This window comes from Notolepis coatsorum (genome assembly GCF_963971535.1).
Source record: "Notolepis coatsorum genome assembly, chromosome: 20".
Taxonomy (NCBI): domain Eukaryota; kingdom Metazoa; phylum Chordata; class Actinopteri; order Aulopiformes; family Paralepididae; genus Notolepis; species Notolepis coatsorum.
The window spans coordinates 52,017,281-52,037,896 of NC_140184.1; the positions used below are offsets into that span (position 1 = coordinate 52,017,281).

Consider the following 20,616-nt stretch of genomic DNA (forward strand, 5'->3'; position numbering starts at 1 on the left):
CTTCTTTGTTGGTGTCATCAAACACAAATTAGGAAAAGTGTCAGTTATATCACTCTGCTTAATATTTTAAAGTTTCATTCATATTTTATTTTAGTAAGAGCATTTTTTAATTCATTTGAATTAATTCTGAATTCATTATTTAATGGATTAATGCCATGCTGTCTTTTTAAAAAGGTAATATGTATGTACGGTAATATTACATTAGTGAAATAACATTATCCAAACACTGTTGTCCTGCTCACCTCACTTTCTTGTCTTCTTGGTGTGGTGTGGTTTCAGACTGCTGTCCTGCTCGCCTCACTCTTTTGTGTTCCTCTGGTGTGGTTGCAGACTGCTGTCCTGCTCGCCTCACTCTTTTGTCTTCTTCTAGAGTGTGGTTTCAGACTGCTGTCCTGCTCGCCTCACTCTTTTGTGTTCCTCTGGTGTGGTTGCAGACTGCTGTCCTGCTCGCATCACTCTTCTGTGTTCCTCTGGTGTGGTTGCAGACTGCTGTCCTGCTCGCCTCACTCTTTTGTGTTCCTCTGGTGTGGTTGCAGACTGCTGTCCTGCTCGCATCACTCTTCTGTGTTCCTCTGGTCAGGTGTGGTTGCAGACTGCTGTCCTGCTCGCATCACTCTTCTGTGTTCCTCTGGTGTGGTTGCAGACTGCTGTCCTGCTCGCATCACTCTTCTGTGTTCCTCTGGTCAGGTGTGGTTGCAGACTGCTGTCCTGCTCGCCTCACTCCCCTGTGTTCCTCTGGTGTGGTTTCAGACTGCTGTCCTGCTCGCCTCACTCCTCTGTGTTCCTCTGGTGTGGTTTCAGACTGCTGTCTTGCTCGCCTCACTCCTCTGTGTTCCTCTGGTGTGGTTGCAGACTCTGCGGTGGACCCGTCCCTGTCTATCCAGCCCATCACAGAGGAGAGAGCATCTCGCACTCTCTACCGGGTGGAGCTGCTCCGTCAGGTCAGGGAGCAGGTCCTCCGCAACCCCCTGCTCTACGAGCGCCTGTCCCTGTGCCAGATGGGCTCTGACCTGCCCGTCTGGTGGGAGGCGGGCGCCCATGACCGCGACCTGCTCGTCGGTGCGGCCAAGCATGGCGTGAGCCGCACGGACTACCACATCCTCCGTGACCCTGAGCTCAGCTTCATGGCTGCCCAGCGCAACTACAGCCAGAACAAGGCTGCCCAGCAACAAGCCTGCACGCCCACGCCGCTGCTCCACCCCCAGCTCCAGGCGAGCAGCATGGCGCTGGCCAGCTCCCCGCTGCCTCCCACCCCAGCCCCGAAGGAAACAGAGCCGTCGGGGGTAGTGCCCAAGGAGGAGCCGGCCTCGGAGGGGGAGGAGAGCGGGGAGAGGCAGGCGGAGAACTGGAGCCTTCCTCCCGCTCCCGCCACGCCTACAGGCGTAGAGGAGAAGCCGGTGGTGGTGAAGGGTGAGAATGAGACACGGATGGTGGCGGCGCGGACCAAGCCCCTCACGCCCAGCTCCTCGGAGAGGAAACCCAAGAAGGCCAAGAGGGGCCGCAGGGAGGGCAGGCGAGGCTCCGAGTCCAACTCGATACGTTCCTCCTCCAGCTCCTCGTCACACTCCTCTTCGTCATCATCGTCGTCATCGTCATCTTCCACCTCTCGCTCTGGGTCTAACTCCTCCTCCTCATCTTCGTCCTGCTCCTCCGGTTCCTCTTCATCATCGTCATCATCGTCGTCATCTTCAGACACTGAAAGCGAAGGAGAGGATGGAAAGAAGAAGGGTAAGTGGAGCTCACCTCTCTACCTGTTGCTGTGTCATCACATCTTTCCACCTCTAGACTAAACTATGGAAGAAAGTTTTATGACATATCACTAGCATTATACGGATTTATACTTACAAAGTGTGGTATCAAACCATTTAAATGAATATTTCAGATAATTTTTTTATGTTAATATGATAGTATGTTTAATTATAGTATTAATTTTGACAAACTAATTGTGTACCATGGTACCACAATGCAGTGTCTACCAGAGGCTCTTATGTTATTTGTGGTGGTAGGCGGCTGGGGAGAGTATGATGATGATGACACATTTTATTTGTACTTTAGTTAGTTAGTGTACTTTATTTGTCGGGGACAATACAAAAGAAAACATTGTAAAAAGTTACATTAATGAGATACAGATGTATTGCATCTAGCCCATATTAGTTCAAATGAGCTCATAGTAAATAGTGACGTACATGATCATACAATAATTACATTTAATTACAATCACATTACAGTCATGACTGAATAACTAGGGAGAACTGTGTCAATACCAACACTGCGCAGTTCATGTGTTAGAGCAGTGGTTCCCAAACTGTGGTGCGCGCACCCCTTGTGGTGCACGAGCGCCCTCTGGGTGGTGCGTGACATGAAAAGGCTAATGGTGGTAAATAAAAAATAAAAATAAAAGAAAATTACAATAAAATTTCATACAAATCTTAGTCAAACCTTTAGTATTATGGATATTAAACATGCTGGCAGAGTACATGCATCCATGTTGTCATGAACATTTTTTATAATATAATAAAGAAATTCCCTATCCATAGTCGCCGTGGGAAGAGATCAAATAAAAAATGTAATCTGTGCACGGAGACCAACAACAATATTTTCTAACAGAAACCCATTGGAGGGTGCGTCATCTAGGTCGGGAGGTGATAGGGGGTGCACGGGCAAAAAAGTTTGGGAACCGCTGTGTTAGAGGATCACAATCTATTTGTGGTGGGTCTGTCTGATGAATAAATCTTATGTATGGGAAACTCATACATACAATAATTTCATCACAATATGATTCCATTGAATAATAAAGGAGGATCCAGAACGAGTGCCCTGTCCTGAACGTTGTGTGTCTCCATGTGCCTACAGAGGTAGCGGAGGCCACTGTAAAGGGCTTTGACGAGGACAGTGTGGCGTCCCTCAGCACCACACAGGATGAGACCCAGGACAGCCACGTGGCCGAAAATGGCATCAACAACCCCTCGCACCCCTTCCAGGGAGGGTACATGCTGGCTGCTTCCTACTGGCCAAAGGTAAGAGATATAACCGCCCCCCCCTCATTGGAGTATTGTGGTCTTGGCTAGCTCTCCTCAGCACAGCTCAGCACTAATGTCTTGTTTTGTTCGAGGAATACAGCAATACTGGTAAATGGTAATCGGTGCTGGAGAATTTACATAATACTAAAACCAAGAGACATTTGTAACATTAAAGCAAAACAACTTGATTTTCTGCCTTCTTATTGAGAAAGATGGATTCATAATATACATTCCGATCATTTGTCAATGAAGCCCAAACAAATGGTGGTAAGTCTATACTGTTCAGTTACACTGTAAAGAACAATGGCGTGGATCTGTCCACTGTGTCGTCTGTGGGGGAAAGTGGTGTCGTACTGTAAGTCAACAAGGAACAAACAAACAAAGGCCGTGTTTAGTGCTCCAGCCCTGGCTTCCTGCTGCTTGCCATTTCAATAAATAACCTGAGTACATGAGCCCTCCTTCTCCTCCTTCCCTCCTGACTTGTTTCATGTGCCATCTCCCCACACAGGACCGCGTGATGATCAACCGTCTGGACAGCATCTGCCAAGCCGTGCTGAAGGGAAAGTGGCCCGGGACGCGGCGGGCCTACGAGCCCGGTGGTACGGTGGCGTCCTTCTACACCACCAAGCTCCTGGACAGCGCCAACAGCAGCCTGTGCGAGGACCCCTCTGCCTCGCCGCAGGGGTCAAAGGTGAAGAAGCATGTTGCAGAAAGCAAGGAGTTCTCAGTCAAACTCAATGAAGTATGTTGATTTTTTTCCACCCCCCTACCCTCCTGAACTGTAGGACCCCCTCCCCCCCTTCCTTCGCCACAACTTCTACTACTGCTGATACTGCTACTGCTGCTACTACTAGTACCACTACTACTACTACTACTGCTGTTACTACTACTACTACTGCTACTACTACTACTGCTGCTGCTGCTGCTGCTGCTGCTACTACTACTACTACTACTACTACTACTACTACTACTACTACTACTACTGCTGCTGCTGCTGCTACTACTACTACTACTACTACTACTACTGCTGCTACTACTACTACTACTACTGCTGCTGCTGCTGCTGCTGCTACTACTACTACTACTACTACTACTACTATTTCTACTGCTGCTGCTGCTACTACTACTACTACTACTACTACTACTACTACTACTGCTGCTGCTGCTGCTGCTGCTACTACTACTACTACTACTACTACTACTACTACTATTTCTACTGCTGCTGCTACTGCTGCTACTACTACTACTACTACTACTACTACTGCTGCTGCTACTGCTGCTGCTACTACTACTACTACTACTACTGCTGCTGCTGCTGCTACTACTACTATTTCTACTGCTGCTGCTGCTGCTGCTACTACTATTACTACTACTACTACTACTACTACTACTACTGCTGCTGCTGCTACTACTACTATTTCTACTGCTGCTGCTGCTGCTGCTACTACTATTACTACTACTACTACTACTACTACTACTACTACTGCTGCTGCTGCTGCTGCTGCTACTACTACTACTACTACTACTACTACTACTACTACTACTACTACTACTACTGCTGCTGCTGCTGCTGCTGCTGCTGCTGCTGCTGCTACTACTACTACTACTACTACTACTACTACTACTATTTCTACTGCTGCTGCTACTACTACTTCTACTCCTGGTGCTGATACTACTGCTGCTACTATTACTACTATTTATACTGGTGCTGCTACTACTACTACTACTACTACTACTACTACTACTACTACTACTACTATTTCTACTGCTGCTGCTACTACTACTTCTACTCCTGGTGCTGATACTACTGCTGCTACTATTACTACTATTTATACTGGTGCTGCTACTACTACTTCTACTCCTGGTGCTGATACTACTGCTACTACTACTACTACTACTACTACTGGTGCTGCTGCTACTACTACTACTGGTGCTGCTGCTGCTACTATACTACTGCTGCTGCTACTACGTCTACTACTACTACTGCTGCTACTACTGGTGCTGCTACTACTACTACTACTACTACTGCTGCTACTACTGGTGCTGCTACTACTACTACTACTACTACTACTACTACTACTACTACTGCTGCTACTTCTACTACTGGTGCTGCTGCTACTACTACTACTACTACTACTACTACTACTGCTGCTACTTCTACTACTGGTGCTGCTACTACTACTACTGCTGCTACTTCTACTACTGGTGCTGCTACTACTACTACTGCTACTACTACTATTTATACTGCTGCTGCTGCTGCTACTATACTACTATTACTACTACTACTTCTACTGCTGCTGCTGCTGCTACTACTGGTGCTGCTACTACTGGTGCTGCTACTACTACTACTACTACTACTGCTGCTACTACTACTGGTGCTGCTACTACTACTACTACTACTACTGCTGCTACTACTACTGGTGCTGCTGCTACTACTACTACTACTTCTACTGCTGCTACTACTACTACTACTACTACTGCTGCTACTACTACTGGTGCTGCTACTACTACTACTACTTCTACTGCTGCTGCTGCTACTACTACTACTACTACTACTACTACTGCTGCTGCTACTACTACTACTACTACTACTACTACTACTACTACTACTACTACTACTACTACTACTGCTGCTACTTCTACTACTGGTGCTGCTACTACTACTACTACTACTACTACTACTACTACTACTTCTACTACTGGTGCAGATGCTACCACTACTACTACCGGTACTTCTACTACTACCATCGCCTGAGGTTTCTCCGGTACATGATGAGTTGTTTTGCTGCCTGACATGTTGCATATTAATTTAATAGCAGCCTTCCTCTTCCCATTTCCTGACCCACTCAATTTGAAATGGGCTCTTAGGCTGCGATTACATTAGCAGAACTTACACATTCATGAGAGTCTAATAAGGGAGGGTACAAGCCATGCTGGATTGGAGGGGGCTGCACGCATAATCCAATTGAACCAGAGCTCTTGACTGTGGGAGTGCCCTGAGAGCCCGGCTATTAACTTGGCCTGCTTTACCGCCTGCTTTGACACGAATAATGTCTGCATTGCTGCAGCAAATGTCACCCACAATCAACAATGCACCTGGCTGTTGAGCACCTGGCTGTTGAGCTGTCTATCTCAGGTGCACTAATACTAACCGCCGCTTTACAGCCATAAAGTTGCTGCCCCTGTCTGTGTACACCCAAATAATTACACCTCTCCTCCAACTTCCCTCAATATACCACTAGACACCCGCTACCCATGTGTCACTCCCACCCAGTACCACTAACAGTAAAAAGATACCGGAATTGAGTGGAATTAAATTAAATTATTTTTGTAAAACCAAAGTTTGATGTGCTATCCCATTCGTTTGGGTTCTGTATAATTTAATTTGCTTCAGTAAGCTCTGCCCATTCTGTAAAAGCCGTTGTCGCCTCACCGGTGTGACTTGCGTGTGTTTGTTTGTGTGCGTGCAGCAGGAGGGTGGCCTGAAACTGACCTTCCAGAAGCAGGGCCTACCTCTGAAGAGGCCCCTGGAGCTGGAGGAAGGCCCCCAGGCCCAGCAGCTGTACCTGGCCCGCCTACATGAGCTGCAGAGCGCCTCCGACACGGGGCTGGTCGACATCAGCAAGCCCCAGACCAGCTTCCCACAAGGTAAGCTCCCTGGGAGTGGTTCTGAGTATCCATCATGAGTCATCCATGGGTACAAGGCTGTACATGTGTGCAGTAGTAATGGTAATATCAGGCTTCTCGTCTGTGGCCATTAGGTGGGAGCAGAGCTAACTCTTTCATGGTAACGACTTGTAAATGGGAGCTGTTATAACAGCGTGACGTCGCTGTAGGTGTGATTGAGTGGATGTGTTTGTGACCCGGTTATCTGGAGCTAATGGGCTGGTAAACGTGTCAGTCCCCCCAGGCCTGGCCGGTCAGATGAGGCTGAACGGAGCGACAGACGGTCAGCCAGTAGTGAAGAGGAGGAGAGGCAGGAGGAAGAACGTGGAGGGGATGGACCTACTCTTCATGAACAGGAACAGAGTCCCCACTGTGCCAGATTGTGTAAGCTTCACCACCACAACACCACCCTTCACTTCACCTGTTCTCCCCAGACTCTGCCCTCTGTTGTCCTACTCCAGCCCCACCCTGTAGCGCAGTGGTTGTTATATTATGCCAAATGTGTTGTGTGAACTTGTGTCCAAACATCCGCAGTGCTACATCCCTGGACTCTTTCAAATCCCAACTCAAATCGCAACCTCTTGACTGATTTCCCTCTTTTTTTTTATTATTATTTTTGTCTTTTTTTACTTTGTTGTTACTAGGGATTCCCCCGATCGATCGGCCACTGATCGTTATCGGCCGATAATCAGTATAAATATGCGATCGGTGATCGGTGATAATGCTTTATTTTCGCCAATCGTCAAAACCGATCTCACTCGCTGAGTTCTGTCTCAGACACCGGGAGCTGCACACACTCCCACACAGTGGTGCGGCGTCTGCTCCTCCCTCCAGCGCCTCCCGCACGCAAACACGGGTCTAGTCTAGTCTAAATAAATAAACATAATCACAGTTATCTACCTCAACAACCATCCACCATTCACTTCCAGTCCAATACATGATGAGTCATTGTCTAACCGAACGGTATCTAGCCGGCCAGCTACTGATAGCTCCTGACATCAACAAACGCTCCAGCAAGTCTAGTAGAGACGTGTATGATACCTCCGCTAGCTCACGTTAGCTGACGCCAGCTCGCTGTTCAAAACGAAATGTCCCACTGAACTAAATAGTTCACTGAGGCGCTGTATCAACGTTATATAGCCGGCCAGCAGTAGCCACAGATAGCTCCTGATATCAATGTTTTATAACACTCATTCAATGCGTATTCGAGCTGAGGGCATGTTGTTGAATGTGATCAATAGGTCCAGCTGCAGCTCCGGAGAATCCTGGCCGTACCTGCAGGCTACTCGAGTATAGGGTCCAGCTGCAGCTCCGGAGAATCCTGGCCATAGCTGGAGGCTACTAGAGTACACACAGACAGTGGAGCTTGTTGCGTGGTGGCGATGTCTCGCAGATAATACAAGTACAAGTCTAATTATATAATATATATATTTTATTAAAAAAATATAATAATAAATTATAAAATATTTTTTTATTTTTTTTAATCAAAAACGATCGGATCGGTATCGGCCGATATGGCTCACGACGATCGGTGATCGGTATCGGTGGCAAAAAACGTGATCGGGGAATCCCTAGTTGTTACCTTGTTCCCCTTAGACGCTCCTTCCCCTTAGCTGCCCCCCCAACTGTTAAAGCCCAACATCCAGGTTAAACCCTACTGATCAATTATGGGTAGTTTACATCATTGGTATATAATTTCATAATTAATTTTTTTCCATTTGACACCGGAAATGCCACTCCGAAAGAGTTAAAAAGGTCCACGCACGAATAACATGCATGCGCAAATCAAAAAAGCGTATCAAACGCCGACATCACTACAGGTGCATATTAATGAGCCGAATCTAAAAGCTTATCAGACGCTAGCACGGCCGTGACGTCACTTCAGGAAACGTATGCCTTATGCTCGTCCGGGTCATAGTACTACTCGATATATGGCGCTGGCTAATGTTAGCATTATGTCTACTGTCGTGAACCATTTGAGATCGGGGCATGTAGAGGAGTTTGGGGAACGAGTAAAATCATGTGCAGGTCCTCTTCTCAGACCTGTGTGGCAACGCACTACACACGCATCATGCAAGCTACACGTCGCTGCATGTTGATCAATGGTGGCCGGCATGAGTGCTCGATTTGGGGTGGTTCTCTCCTCTTTGTGTGCCCCCGTCCTCCCGGGTGTCCTGCCGGGGAGCTTGTGGACGCGACAACAGCGGCGGCCGTAGCGTTAGTTAGCTCATAGCTATCGTGTACCACTAGCGTTACGGCGGGCTCGGGCACCCTACGGCTGCCGCCGTTGTCGCGTCCATGGGCTCCCCGGCAGGGTACCCGTGGGGACGGGGGTGTACAGAGAGGAGAGAACCAACCGTCGGGATATGTTGTTAGCACAATAGCTACCAAGCTAAGCTAAGTTAGCTTATAACGCAGGGCTGTACGTTAACTTTTTTTGCACATAGCACTGGTGCTACAGAGGTTGATAGTTTTGTAGCACAGGCCAAAATCTTGTAGCACAAGTATAAAACGTGTTATATTTGTAACAGTCACAAATGTGCCTATTGTATTTGTGTTATTTAGTTGCAGTGCCATGTTTGGCTGTCATTTAGTATATCGCCATGTGTTATTATTACTATGATACTCTCATATGCTATTTTCAATTAATATCATAAACAACATAAGGAATATTAGCATAATTTTGAGTGGACTGAAGGAATGAGTCAGCGTTAATAGTTTTAAATGCAAATAATTTATTGAAACATAGAAGTGGGGTCGGTTGGGGGACACACACACACACAATGGGGGACCCTGATGTAAACAAGACAAACGTCTTTCTCTGGTCTGCATCCCCTTAACAATTATGTGTATTGAGCCGTACTGTACCCATTCTGCAATCTGTTAAATAAAGTTTTCATTCATTCATTCACACACACTGTTTCAACTCACCACCCCCGCATCATATTGTAGTCTAGTCTGTCTTCAAACTTCCACTCCTCTCGAAACTTGTTTATATTTGAATATCATCATTATCTGTCCATCCTCAGTTTACTATAATATACTCCTGTCCTGAGTCCTGACTAGTGACTTCATCGTCTTTCCAAACGCACGCACGCACACACACACACAGGGAAGGGGAGAGAGTGCCCCCCATTTCCCTTTCCACACTGTGTCTGCTGGCTCTGCGCCTCTGATCAGGATTAGCTTGTTAACGTTGTAGTGATTGTAATGGTACATAAACGTTAATTTCGGGCGATGTGCGCATAAAGGAATGGCGACGGTGCAAAGCATGTAGATGCATTTGACCCGTTGCGAGAAAGAAAAAACACCACGGACTTATTTCGGGACGTGTAGGCGCACTGCTGTGTTAACGCAGCAGTGCGCACCAACCGACCAACGCGCTGCTCTGCTTGCAGATAACGCAGAAGCACGGATAGGGCGGATACGACTCGTCGAGTTGTCACAAGAGTTTTTTCAAAATAAGAGTATCATATGCACCTGAACGTTGCTAGCTTTCGGAGCCTAGCTGGAGCTGCGCGTGGGCAGAAATGAGACCCGCTACAGGATTTTCAAAATAAGAGTATCTATATGAACCGAATCCCTATCGCACCAGTGCTACTGAAGTAAATCCATCCATCGCACAGACAGCTGTTGCTGTAGCACGTGCAATATATATGTCGCACTGTACACCCCTGTAACGGTGTACACAATATGTACAACGACACAATGATTTACATTATTACAAATATGGTAACGTGGTTGTGGCTTTTACAAATAGTGGTTAGCTTTAGAGATGGATGGCTATGATCACGGAGCAATAGTGTTGTTAGGTGAAATAGATACATTTTCATTCGGCTAGTAGTAGCAAGGCTCTCAGTGCCTGCCACTAGCTGTGTGTGACTCTCAGCGCCCCCTGGTGAGCCCCCTGGTGCCCTGCACCTCTTGTGACGACATCATTTCGATTACACACGCACGTTATGAACCATTGATTAAAATATCCACATGGCGTGGTGATTGTGTTGGGCAGACAAAATGTTTGATAAAACGCTAAAACTGGATCAATTTCAATACTTTTTTTTCCCTTCTTCATGAAAGTCACCGTTGGCCTAGTCCACATTGTTTATTGAACAAAAATACAACATGAAGGTTGGCCTTTAAGCGCCTTGGGTTTCCTGAAAGGCGCTATACAAATCCAAGAAATTATTATTATTAATATTATTTTGTATAATTTATCATATGGTAAAATGGATGCTAAATCATTGTAATGGATAACAGAGTAGGGTTGTGGAGAAAATTATAACAAATGATGATATTTGGGAGGACATTTTTCAGTAGCAATGTGTTAGGCCTGAACAGAAAAATAGATAGTCCCAATTTGTTAACTCCAGTTAAGGAATTCATGGCATTTAGTTTTTAATCCCTATCTGATCCAATCAGATATTGAAATCCAATTTGTTGTGATCCAGGATGAGACAACTGGGCCAGATTTTGTCCCAGTATTTCAAAGCAATTCAGGATAGGATCACTGTGATCCAGATTCAGACTTTTTAAGATTACTAGATCCTGAATATCAGTGCTTTAATCCTACCGATCTCCATCTAGTGGATATGAAAAATAATACAAGGAAGACAAGAGACCACATTGCAGAGACAGCTATAATGTCTAATTATTAGGGATGTCCGATATTATCGGCCTACCGATATTGGCATAAAAATGTGGTATCGGAAAATATCGGTATCGGTTTTCAAAAAAAAAAAAAAAATGTTATTATTTTTTTTTTACATTTATTTAACCTTTATTTACCCAGGCAAGCAAGTAAGAAAAAATTATTATTTTATTTATTGTCAAAGTATGCATAATGTTGTGTTAATTACACGACAAGAGATATGTAATGTTAATTACCTGAAATTATTCCGTTTTTTGGGGGGTGAAACCCTGCATATATCGGTATCGGTTGATATCGGTTGATATCGGTATCGGAAATTAAGAGTTGGACAATATCGGTATATCGGTATCGGTAAAAAAGCCAATATCGAGCATCCCTACTAATTATATTTTTTAAATACATAAAGGACATAAAATCATAATGGAATTATAATTTAAAAAAAAATACTCCCACTAGGGTAACAACAAAAAAACATTAATTCAAAGGCAGCTGGATCATCCAGGCGTGCTTTGAGGAGCTGAATTCTAAGTGAGGTTTCAGTTTTCTGAAGCCGGCACAGCTGTATTTATTATTATTATAAAAAAGATTTGAAGATATGTTTTCTTTAACTCAATGGACACCAAGGGGGCGCTGTTTACCTTCTGGTTAGAACGCCATCGCTGTAATGCAATGGGGAGAATGCCGTGTTTTGCGAGTGCTAAAACTATATGAAATATTATAGCTATGGATCTAATAAACATGTCGATTGTCAGTGAGTTTCTTCCAGTCAACATGCAAAAAACAGATACTTTTTTCATATATACATTTCCGTTTTATACCGTGGTGAATATGAATATAGTTCCAGAGCGATTCTGTCTAATCTCAAGAAACTCGAGCAAACCGCGTTCAATGTATTTCCTTAGAAATCGTGCCATTTGTCGCTTGATTTATGAATCGTTCTAAAAATAACGCTAGAGTATCGGTATTATATGTGTCCTCATGTACGATACAGAAGCGGGGCTGAAAATCGTTTCTCCGTGCCTTGGTCGCAGCCAACCGCATGTGATCGTTACGAAAGAAACATCTGATTAACCCAAGATTGGTAACATAGAGTCCTTACCTCACATAGATGTACTGCAAAAAGATTAATCCAATTCCTGATCGCCATTCCAAATATTGATTGCGTTTATTGATTCAACCTTATATGTCCAAAACGCATAATCCACGCTGCTCCGAGTCTCCCCAGTCCATGTGTTATAACGATACTGCATGCCCGAGAAGGAAAACCTGGACCGGCCTTCTTAGATCAGCGTACAGCCCAAGGGGGAGGGATTTCAATGATGTGCAATACCGGCCGGAAGGCGTTAGGCGGCGGTATTGGCCTTTTGCGAGCTCAGACCCATTCCCAATGATAACATCAGGCTGGATGGATGAAACATTTATGGATATAGTCAATAAAAGAAATAACGATTAAAATCCGACTTTTCTCGTGATTGGCGCTCAACGCATGGCGAGTTAACCCGACTTTTCTCGTGAATGGCACTGAATGAGTTAATGTAAATTACATTTGTGATTGACAATCTTTGTTGCTTTTAAGAGCATAAACATTTATGTCATCAACATTTGGTTGAAAACAAAATAGGCCACCACAAACGTGACCAAAATATTTAAAATAAAATTGATTGAAGGCTAAAGATTTTGTATTATTTCAGTTAACAAACTTTGCCATCTTATTTATTCATTTTGAAACATATTTTCTTTTATAAATTGTATAGTACATTTTGCTCTGGTAATCCACTGGAAATCCACCCATCAGGTAGGATCAAGATAATCCAGTTTTTTTGGGATCAAACTGATCACAATCCTGTGTTGTCGGTTTGAACTACCCGTTTTGAAGATTTGATCCAGATTAAAGCTTGGATTTGATTTACTATTCTGATCAGATATCAAAGTGATCCTAATCCTGTTTTTTGGTTTTGAACTACCCAAAATCCAAATCTGATCCGATCAGATAGGGATTAAAAGTTTTCAACTACTGGGCCCAGGACACCTGTTTAGTCCACTTTAAGTGGACCATGGTCCCTTTAGATCGATAGTCCGTTTGGTTTGTACAGGTGTGAACGCAAACCAAACTATAATGAGGACCAAACAACCGAACCATGGTCCTCTTGAAAAGTTGGGACTCGGTTCGTTTCAATCGAACTATAGTACCTAATCCAGGAAGCAAAGTAGGGTACTCCTCTCTAGACTGGCGCCGCACGCGGACAGTCTCTCTCTTCCTCCCTCTCTCTCTCTCCTCTCTAGACGCAGTCTCTCTCTTCCTCTCTCTCTATAGACTCGCGCCGCGCGCACCCCCCAACTTTCTCCTGCATGAGGAGGACATTCGCGGACATTCTCTCAGATAAAGAAAAAAAAAGCTTACATACTTTTTGGGTAATTTCATAATAGCAGCGTGGACCAGCTCTGTAACAACAACGCATCTCGAGCTGCTTCTATGCAGCTGTCTAGTAGTTGACAGCTTACGCAGGAAGGGAAGGTCTCTCTCTCTCTCTCTCTCTCTCTCTCTCTCTCTCTCTCTCTCTCTCTCTCTCTCTCTCTCTCTCTCTCTCTCTCTCTCTCTCTCTCTCTCGTCGACTAGCGCCGTGCTCATAATAGTATCCCTCTCATTACGCTGCCGGCAACTGATTACGTTTGTGAGTGCTATAGTCCAATAGATGCGACAGCATGTCCTTTGTTTACAAATTAGATCCGCACCAAACAGGGTAGTGTGAACGCAGACCAAAAGCAAACAATGTATCATTTTCACATTTGGTCGACCAGAAAGTCCGGACTATCCACGGAAAGTCCGGACTTTCAGATGTGAACACACCCTAAATGTACCGGTAGTTATTTGTCAGAAAAGGAGATTTTCCCTCTTTCTGGTTTAAGTGTTTTCTCAGAATTTAGTATTGTCTTAGAATTCTACCACTCTATACTGTAGCTTTAAATGGCTAGTACCATTGTGACACCATCTTTAGAATGTTATGTCCTCGCTATTCTAATCTCATACAGTACATAGAGATAGAACGAGGAGTCACTGCTGTTGATGGAGTAGGATAAACATGCAGCCATCTTACCTGGATAAACTATTCCTAAACTCCATAACAACCAGTATTGTTTCATCAGCTAATCTAAAACAGTGAGAGGAACATTCCAAACATTCTAAATGCACATAATTATTGTGGCCACTATTAGCAAATATGATAACTAGGGACAAACCAAATATTCTACTATTAGGTTTACATAAGAAAGTGAGATATGGACCACCTATAAAACTACCGGTAATTAGATAAAGAAAAGAGGGTTCTTGTGGAAAGAAAATGCATTTAAGTTGTACTTCCATGCTCATCTGTAGAAAATGTATTCCAGTAAGATAATATCTTATTATATATGTCCAACTATTATAGACACCTTAGGTTGTTACAAATATTGTAACCACAAACATTATAACATGTCATGAAATGTTTATGTACATGCTACTTTTCTCATTGACTTCAATTCATGTCAGATGGCTGTCATATGGTTCCATCCCAGAATGGCAACTCATTATGACATGTTGCATCTAATGTTTTATATCTATTGAGATCATACCTGAAAGGTTTAAAGGTATATTTCACTGCAGTCTACACCACAAAAGTTCTCATTCATTTCCATACATTTTTGGAACCTAGTCTACTCTAAATATCATACTTCTTAAACCAAATTGATAGTTTGTTAAGTTCATTTAATTTATGACCCTAATGATGGTATCAGGATCTTTATGTGAATAGAATACACTTGTCATCTGCAAATAAAATTTTCGACAGCCTGTCTGAGACGTTGGGGAGGTCATTGATATACCGTATAACAAAAATGGGACTGCATGATAATGGGATGTGTGATACATTTCAAATGACAATCTTTCAGAAATCATTTCGGTTTGCTTTTTTAGCATTAATTTCAACAATAATACACGTCAAAATTGTGCGTCTAAACACAATGCGATAACATGAATAGAACAACATACGATAAATATACAAATATCGATATTGCCCAGCCCTAGCATAGAGACCCAGTATTCTAATCTAGACTACAGTCTGATTGACCACGTGATTTTGCCGAGTACAGCAAGCACTTGCTGAATGGCATCATTCCTGACCGGTGTATGCCCCATGCATCTCTAGGTGCCCCCAGGATGGGGTGGTATTGGCCAGCTGGGCATGCCCGTGGCCCCTGTGCTGGGCTACGCCCAGGGCCCGAGTCAGGGCCCCACGGACACAGAAAGCAGGGTTCCTGTCATCAACCTGAAAGACGGGACGCGGCTGGCTGGAGATGACGCCCCCAGGAAGAAGGACCTGGAGCAGTGGCTAAAGGAGCACCCCGGTTTTGTAGCCGACACAGGGGCCTTCATCCCTGTGAGTCCCCTCCCTCCCTGCCTTCCTCCTCCTCCTCCTCCTCCTCCTCTTCACCCTCTGACTCACCCTCCCTCCCTCTCCAGATGGAAAAGCCAGGACATGTTTGTGAATGAGTTGTGTCTGTCCATCCTCCAGGGGGTGAATAAGATGCAGATGCAGTTCCAGTTCCAGGACGGCCGTCCCAAGCAGAAGCGGCACCGCTGCAGGAACCCCAACAAGATGGACGTCAACAGCCTGACGGGCGAGGAGAGGGTCCAGATCATTAACAGGAGGAACGCTCGCAAGGTGATGAGACCAAACCCACGCCTAGTGTGTTTATAGAGGCTAAAGGTGCTACCTTGAAGAGCAGAACCTTTAGCCTCTATAAACGAATATAAGCTAATCTGAGTCACGTGATACTAATTCAGTGGCGGAACACGATCAATACCTCCCCCATCCGATATGAGACAAACTTCTGAGACATAACACAATAACTACGAGACAATCTGACGTACACTAAGGGCGCGTTCACACCTACTCTGTTTGGTCCACTTTAAGTGGACCATGGTCCCTTTAAGTGGACCATGGTCCCTTTAGATCGATAGTCCGTTTGGTTTGTACAGGTATGAACGCAAACCGAACTATAATGAGGACCAAACAACCGAACCATGGTCCTCTTGAAAAGTTGGGACTCGGTTCGTTTCAATCGAACTATAGTACCTAATCCAGGAAGCAAAGTAGCCTACTCCTCTCTAGACTGGCGCCGCACGCGGACAGTCTCTCTCTTCCTCCCTCTCTCTCTCTCCTCTCTAGACGCAGTCTCTCTCTTCCTCTCTCTCTCTCTACTCTAGACTCGCGCCGCGCGCGGACCCCAGGACATTCGCGGACATTCTCTCAGATAAAGAAAAAAAAAGCTTACGCAGGAAGGAAAGGTCTCTCTCTCTCTCTCTCTCTCTCTCTCTCTCTCTCTCTCTCTCTCTCTCTCCCTCTCTCTCTCTCTCCCTCTCCCTCTCCCTCTCCTCTCCTCTCCTCTAGTCGACTAGCGCCGGCCCGTGCTCATAATAGTATCTCTCTCATTACGCTGCCGGCAACTGATTACGTTTGTGAGTGCTATAGACTAGTCCAATAGATGCGACAGCATGTCCTTTGTTTACAAATTAGATCCGCACCAAACAGGGTAGTGTGAACGCAGACCAAAATTAAACAATGTATCATTTTCACATTTGGTGCGGATCTAATTTGTAAACAAATTAGAAAGTCCGGACTATCCCTGGACTTTCAGATGTGAACACACCCTAAGACACATGGAGCGATGTGACCGGCTGAGTATCATACGTGTGTCTACAGTGTGCTCAATGTTGTTCTCATCCTGAATGTAGGTTGGCGGAGCCTTCGCCCCTCCTCTGAAGGACCTGTGTCGGTTCCTCCAGGAAAACCCGGAGTACGGGGTCCCGCCTGAATGGGCCGATGTGGTTAAGCAGTCGGTGAGTTGACCATTAACACATCCACTCCTAAAGTACCAATTTTGCCTAAACGATATTTGTTGATGTGATTGTTTTTGCCTAGCAGTGCATTAACCCCAGGTGTGTTAAACTCAGGGCTACCTTCCAGAGTGCATTAACACAATGTGTTTATTGTGTGTTAAACTCAGGGCTACCTTCCAGAGTGCATTAACACAATGTGTTTATTGTGTGTTAAATCCAAGGCTACCTTCCAGAGTGCATTAACGCAATGTGTTTGTGTGTTAAACCCAAGGCTACCTTCCAGAGTACATTAACACAATGTGTTTATTGTGTGTTAAACCCAGGGCTACCTTCCAGAGTGCATTAACACAATGTGTTTATTGTGTGTTAAACCCAAGGCTACCTTCCAGAGTACATTAACACAATGTGTTTGTGTGTTAAACCCAAGGCTACCTTCCAGAGTACATTAACACAATGTGTTTGTGTGTTAAACCCAAGGCTACCTTCCAGAGTACATTAACACAATGTGTTTGTGTGTTAAACCCAAGGCTACCTTCCAGAGTACATTAACACAATGTGTTTCTTGTGTGTTAAACCCAGGGCTACCTTCCAGAGTACATTAACACAATGTGTTATTTGTGTGTTAAACCCAGGGCTACCTTCCAGAGTACATTAAAACAATGTGTTTATTGTGTGTTAAACCCAGGGCTACCTTCCAGAGTACATTAAAACAATGTGTTTATTGTGTGTTAAACCCAGGGCTACCTTCCAGAGAGCATGTTTGACCGGATCCTGACGGGACCCATTGTTCCTGAGGAGGTGAGTCGGCGTGGTCGGAGACCTAAGAGTGCCCTGGCCAAGGCGGCGGCAGCAGCAGCCTACCCGGCGGCTTCCACCCTGGGCCTGAACCCTCTGCTGGCCAACGGTTTGCTCTCTGGAATGGACCTACCGAGCCTGCAGGCGTTCCAGCAGAACCTTCAGAGCCTGCAGTCCCTGCAACTCACCGCCGGCCTCATGGGCCTGCCCGCCGACGCCGGAAACTTGGCGGCTACCAACCTGGCCGCCATGTTCCCCATGATGCTCTCTGGCATGGCCGGGCTGCCCAACTTGCTCGGCATGACCAGCCTGCTGGGGAAGCCCCCACAGGAGTACGGCTCCGAGGACAAGAGAAAGGGAGCGGCCGGCAGCAGCGGTGGAATGGGAGAGCCCTCGGCCTCCAAAGCCCCCTCTCATACCTCAGACACCAAAGGCGAAAGGACAGAGGGTCTGAGTGGCGACCCATCCACCTCCAACGCTGCTTCCTCCTCCTCCTCCACCACCACCCCACTAAGTGCTTCAGCTGCCTCTGCAGCAGCCTCCAGCCACCCGTTGTCCTTTAACCCCTTGTTACTCTCCAGTATGCTTTACCCAGGGATGCTCCTCACTCCAGGCCTTAACCTCCCCGTGTCTGCCACTCAGCCACACCCCGCCCCCCCTCCTCTTCCTCCACACGCCACCGCCTCCCAGCCGTCGCCCCGGGAAACCAAGCGGCCCGCACAACAGGCAGAGGAGGCTTTAGTGGAGGAGGAGGAGGAGGAGGAAGAGGAGGACGAGGCAGAGGAGGAGTCGGCGGAGCAGAAAGAGAACAGTGGTCTGGAGGGCTCGGGCAAAGCCGAGTCGTCTTCGTCGGAGTCCGGGAGCTCCTCTTCGTCATCTGATGACTCGGACTCCAGCGACGAAGACTGACCCCCCCCCCACACACACGAATATATAAATATAAATATATTTATGTATCACTTAGATAATGTATACATATATATAAACACATATGTATGGATTTCCCTGCACTTACATTGTGATTTATTTACATGTAAATACGAAAGAAAGGAAAAAAAATTAACAAAAAATGTAATAAAGACTAAAACAAAAACAACAAAAAAATGAAAAAAAGAAAATAAACCGGGGGGAAAAAAGAACTGTGACATAGAAGAACTGAGATAAAATGTCAGTGTTTTTGTTCACAAGGTACAATCTTGTTTTGAGACATTTTGCATGTCAAACTTTAGTAGATTTCTGAACTCTTTGTGAACTTGTATTACATGATGATGTACAATTGCAACAAACAGAAAAAAAAGAAGAAAATCAAAAATGGCATTATTGTAATTATGTCAGGATTTAATTTTATTAAAAAAGTGAAACTACATAAACGCTCCTGTCGAGCAGTACTATTAATATATTTTGAGTGTGGGGTTGGGAGGGGCGAGGGGGGGGGGACTCTACGAATATTTTAGTTTATTTTGTAAATATACAATTTTACAGGTTCCTTGACACTTATGCTTTGCAGGTCATACTTTGGAAAAGTCAGCAATAACTGGGGCAGCTAATGAATGTCACTGAAGCTGTAGATCCTTCGGCCATCTTTCAACAACCCCACTGCACAACTCAACGCAGCCTCGCCTGCCTTCCAGTACCTATCACTACTGTCAGACTCTGCTGCGACACACTCCTACAGTCACCACCAGACACACAAAAGCGTCACAAGTATTACTTCAAATTACTCCGGAGGTGCACTTTAGCCACCCATAGCAGGCTTATTACGCCCACTGGCACGTCAGTTGATGTTTTGACTACAGCGTGTATGTATGCGAGTATGTGTATATATATATATATGTATATATATATATATGTATATATATATATATATATATATATATATATATATATATATATATATATATATATATGTATACTGTACATATCTGTATGTCTGTGAGGACATAAAGCAACCTTTTTACTGTGTGCCAAAAACCTGCCCTGTGTTGACTTGGAAAGTCCTGAGTCAGACAAAACAATTCAGCGGTCTCTGCGTTTTCTTTTTTTAAAGGATGTTTTCTGGATCCCTGTCACATGCGGAGAGAATTCCACCCTTGGCGTATTTGACTGCATCTTACCTCAAATGAGTTAAAGGGATTGGGTTCACTGTGCTAATACAAATGCCCGCTGTGTGTGTGTGTATGTGTGTATGCGCGCACACATTAATGTGTACCCATGCATGCACGTTTCATGTACGTGTGTGCGCAACCGATTTGACTTATCCCCACTGGAATGTGTTCAGTTACTATGGCTTGTGTTTTCTCTGTGCTGGGGCCGTGTGTGTTTACTTTGGCTTTCTCTGTTCCCACTCAGCCCTTTAGACTTGGTTGGCTTGCAGCGGCTTCATATCTACGTATGTCTGTCTGTATATTCAGAGGAGAGACCTGTGTCGATCTGATGGTAGACTTGCATGTATGACTTGACAAAGATGACCCACGCCACGTGTGTGGTGTGAAGTGGCCAAATTTGTACCCACATTTGTTTTTGGACAACTTCTAGTCCTCAGGGCTGAAGTATTGCATCATGATTAGCCCTCCTGCCTGCTGAAGTCTTAGAAAAGGCACATGGTACTGTAA

The 20,616-nt window shown here is 45.1% G+C and overlaps 1 protein-coding gene across 3 annotated transcripts in view; it reads left to right on the plus strand.

Moving 5' to 3' along the window:
• The window catches only part of chd9 (chromodomain helicase DNA binding protein 9), a 202,567-nt gene extending 183,157 nt beyond the window's left edge, over positions 1 to 19,410 (plus strand). For 2 of the 3 annotated variants that reach the window (XM_084337361.1, XM_084337362.1), the window contains exons 30-38: positions 853 to 1,728; positions 2,854 to 3,017; positions 3,529 to 3,762; positions 6,491 to 6,668; positions 6,922 to 7,070; positions 15,516 to 15,746; positions 15,882 to 16,031; positions 17,105 to 17,209; positions 17,948 to 19,410. In XM_084337361.1, coding sequence (XP_084193487.1) covers positions 853 to 1,728; positions 2,854 to 3,017; positions 3,529 to 3,762; positions 6,491 to 6,668; positions 6,922 to 7,070; positions 15,516 to 15,746; positions 15,882 to 16,031; positions 17,105 to 17,209; positions 17,948 to 18,913 — 3,053 coding nt within the window. In that variant the 3' untranslated portion in view covers positions 18,914 to 19,410. The remainder of the gene's footprint in view (positions 1 to 852; positions 1,729 to 2,853; positions 3,018 to 3,528; positions 3,763 to 6,490; positions 6,669 to 6,921; positions 7,071 to 15,515; positions 15,747 to 15,881; positions 16,032 to 17,104; positions 17,210 to 17,947) is intronic. The other variant, XM_084337363.1, reaches the window with a different exon arrangement.
• Positions 19,411 to 20,616: the final 1,206 nt, after the last annotated feature.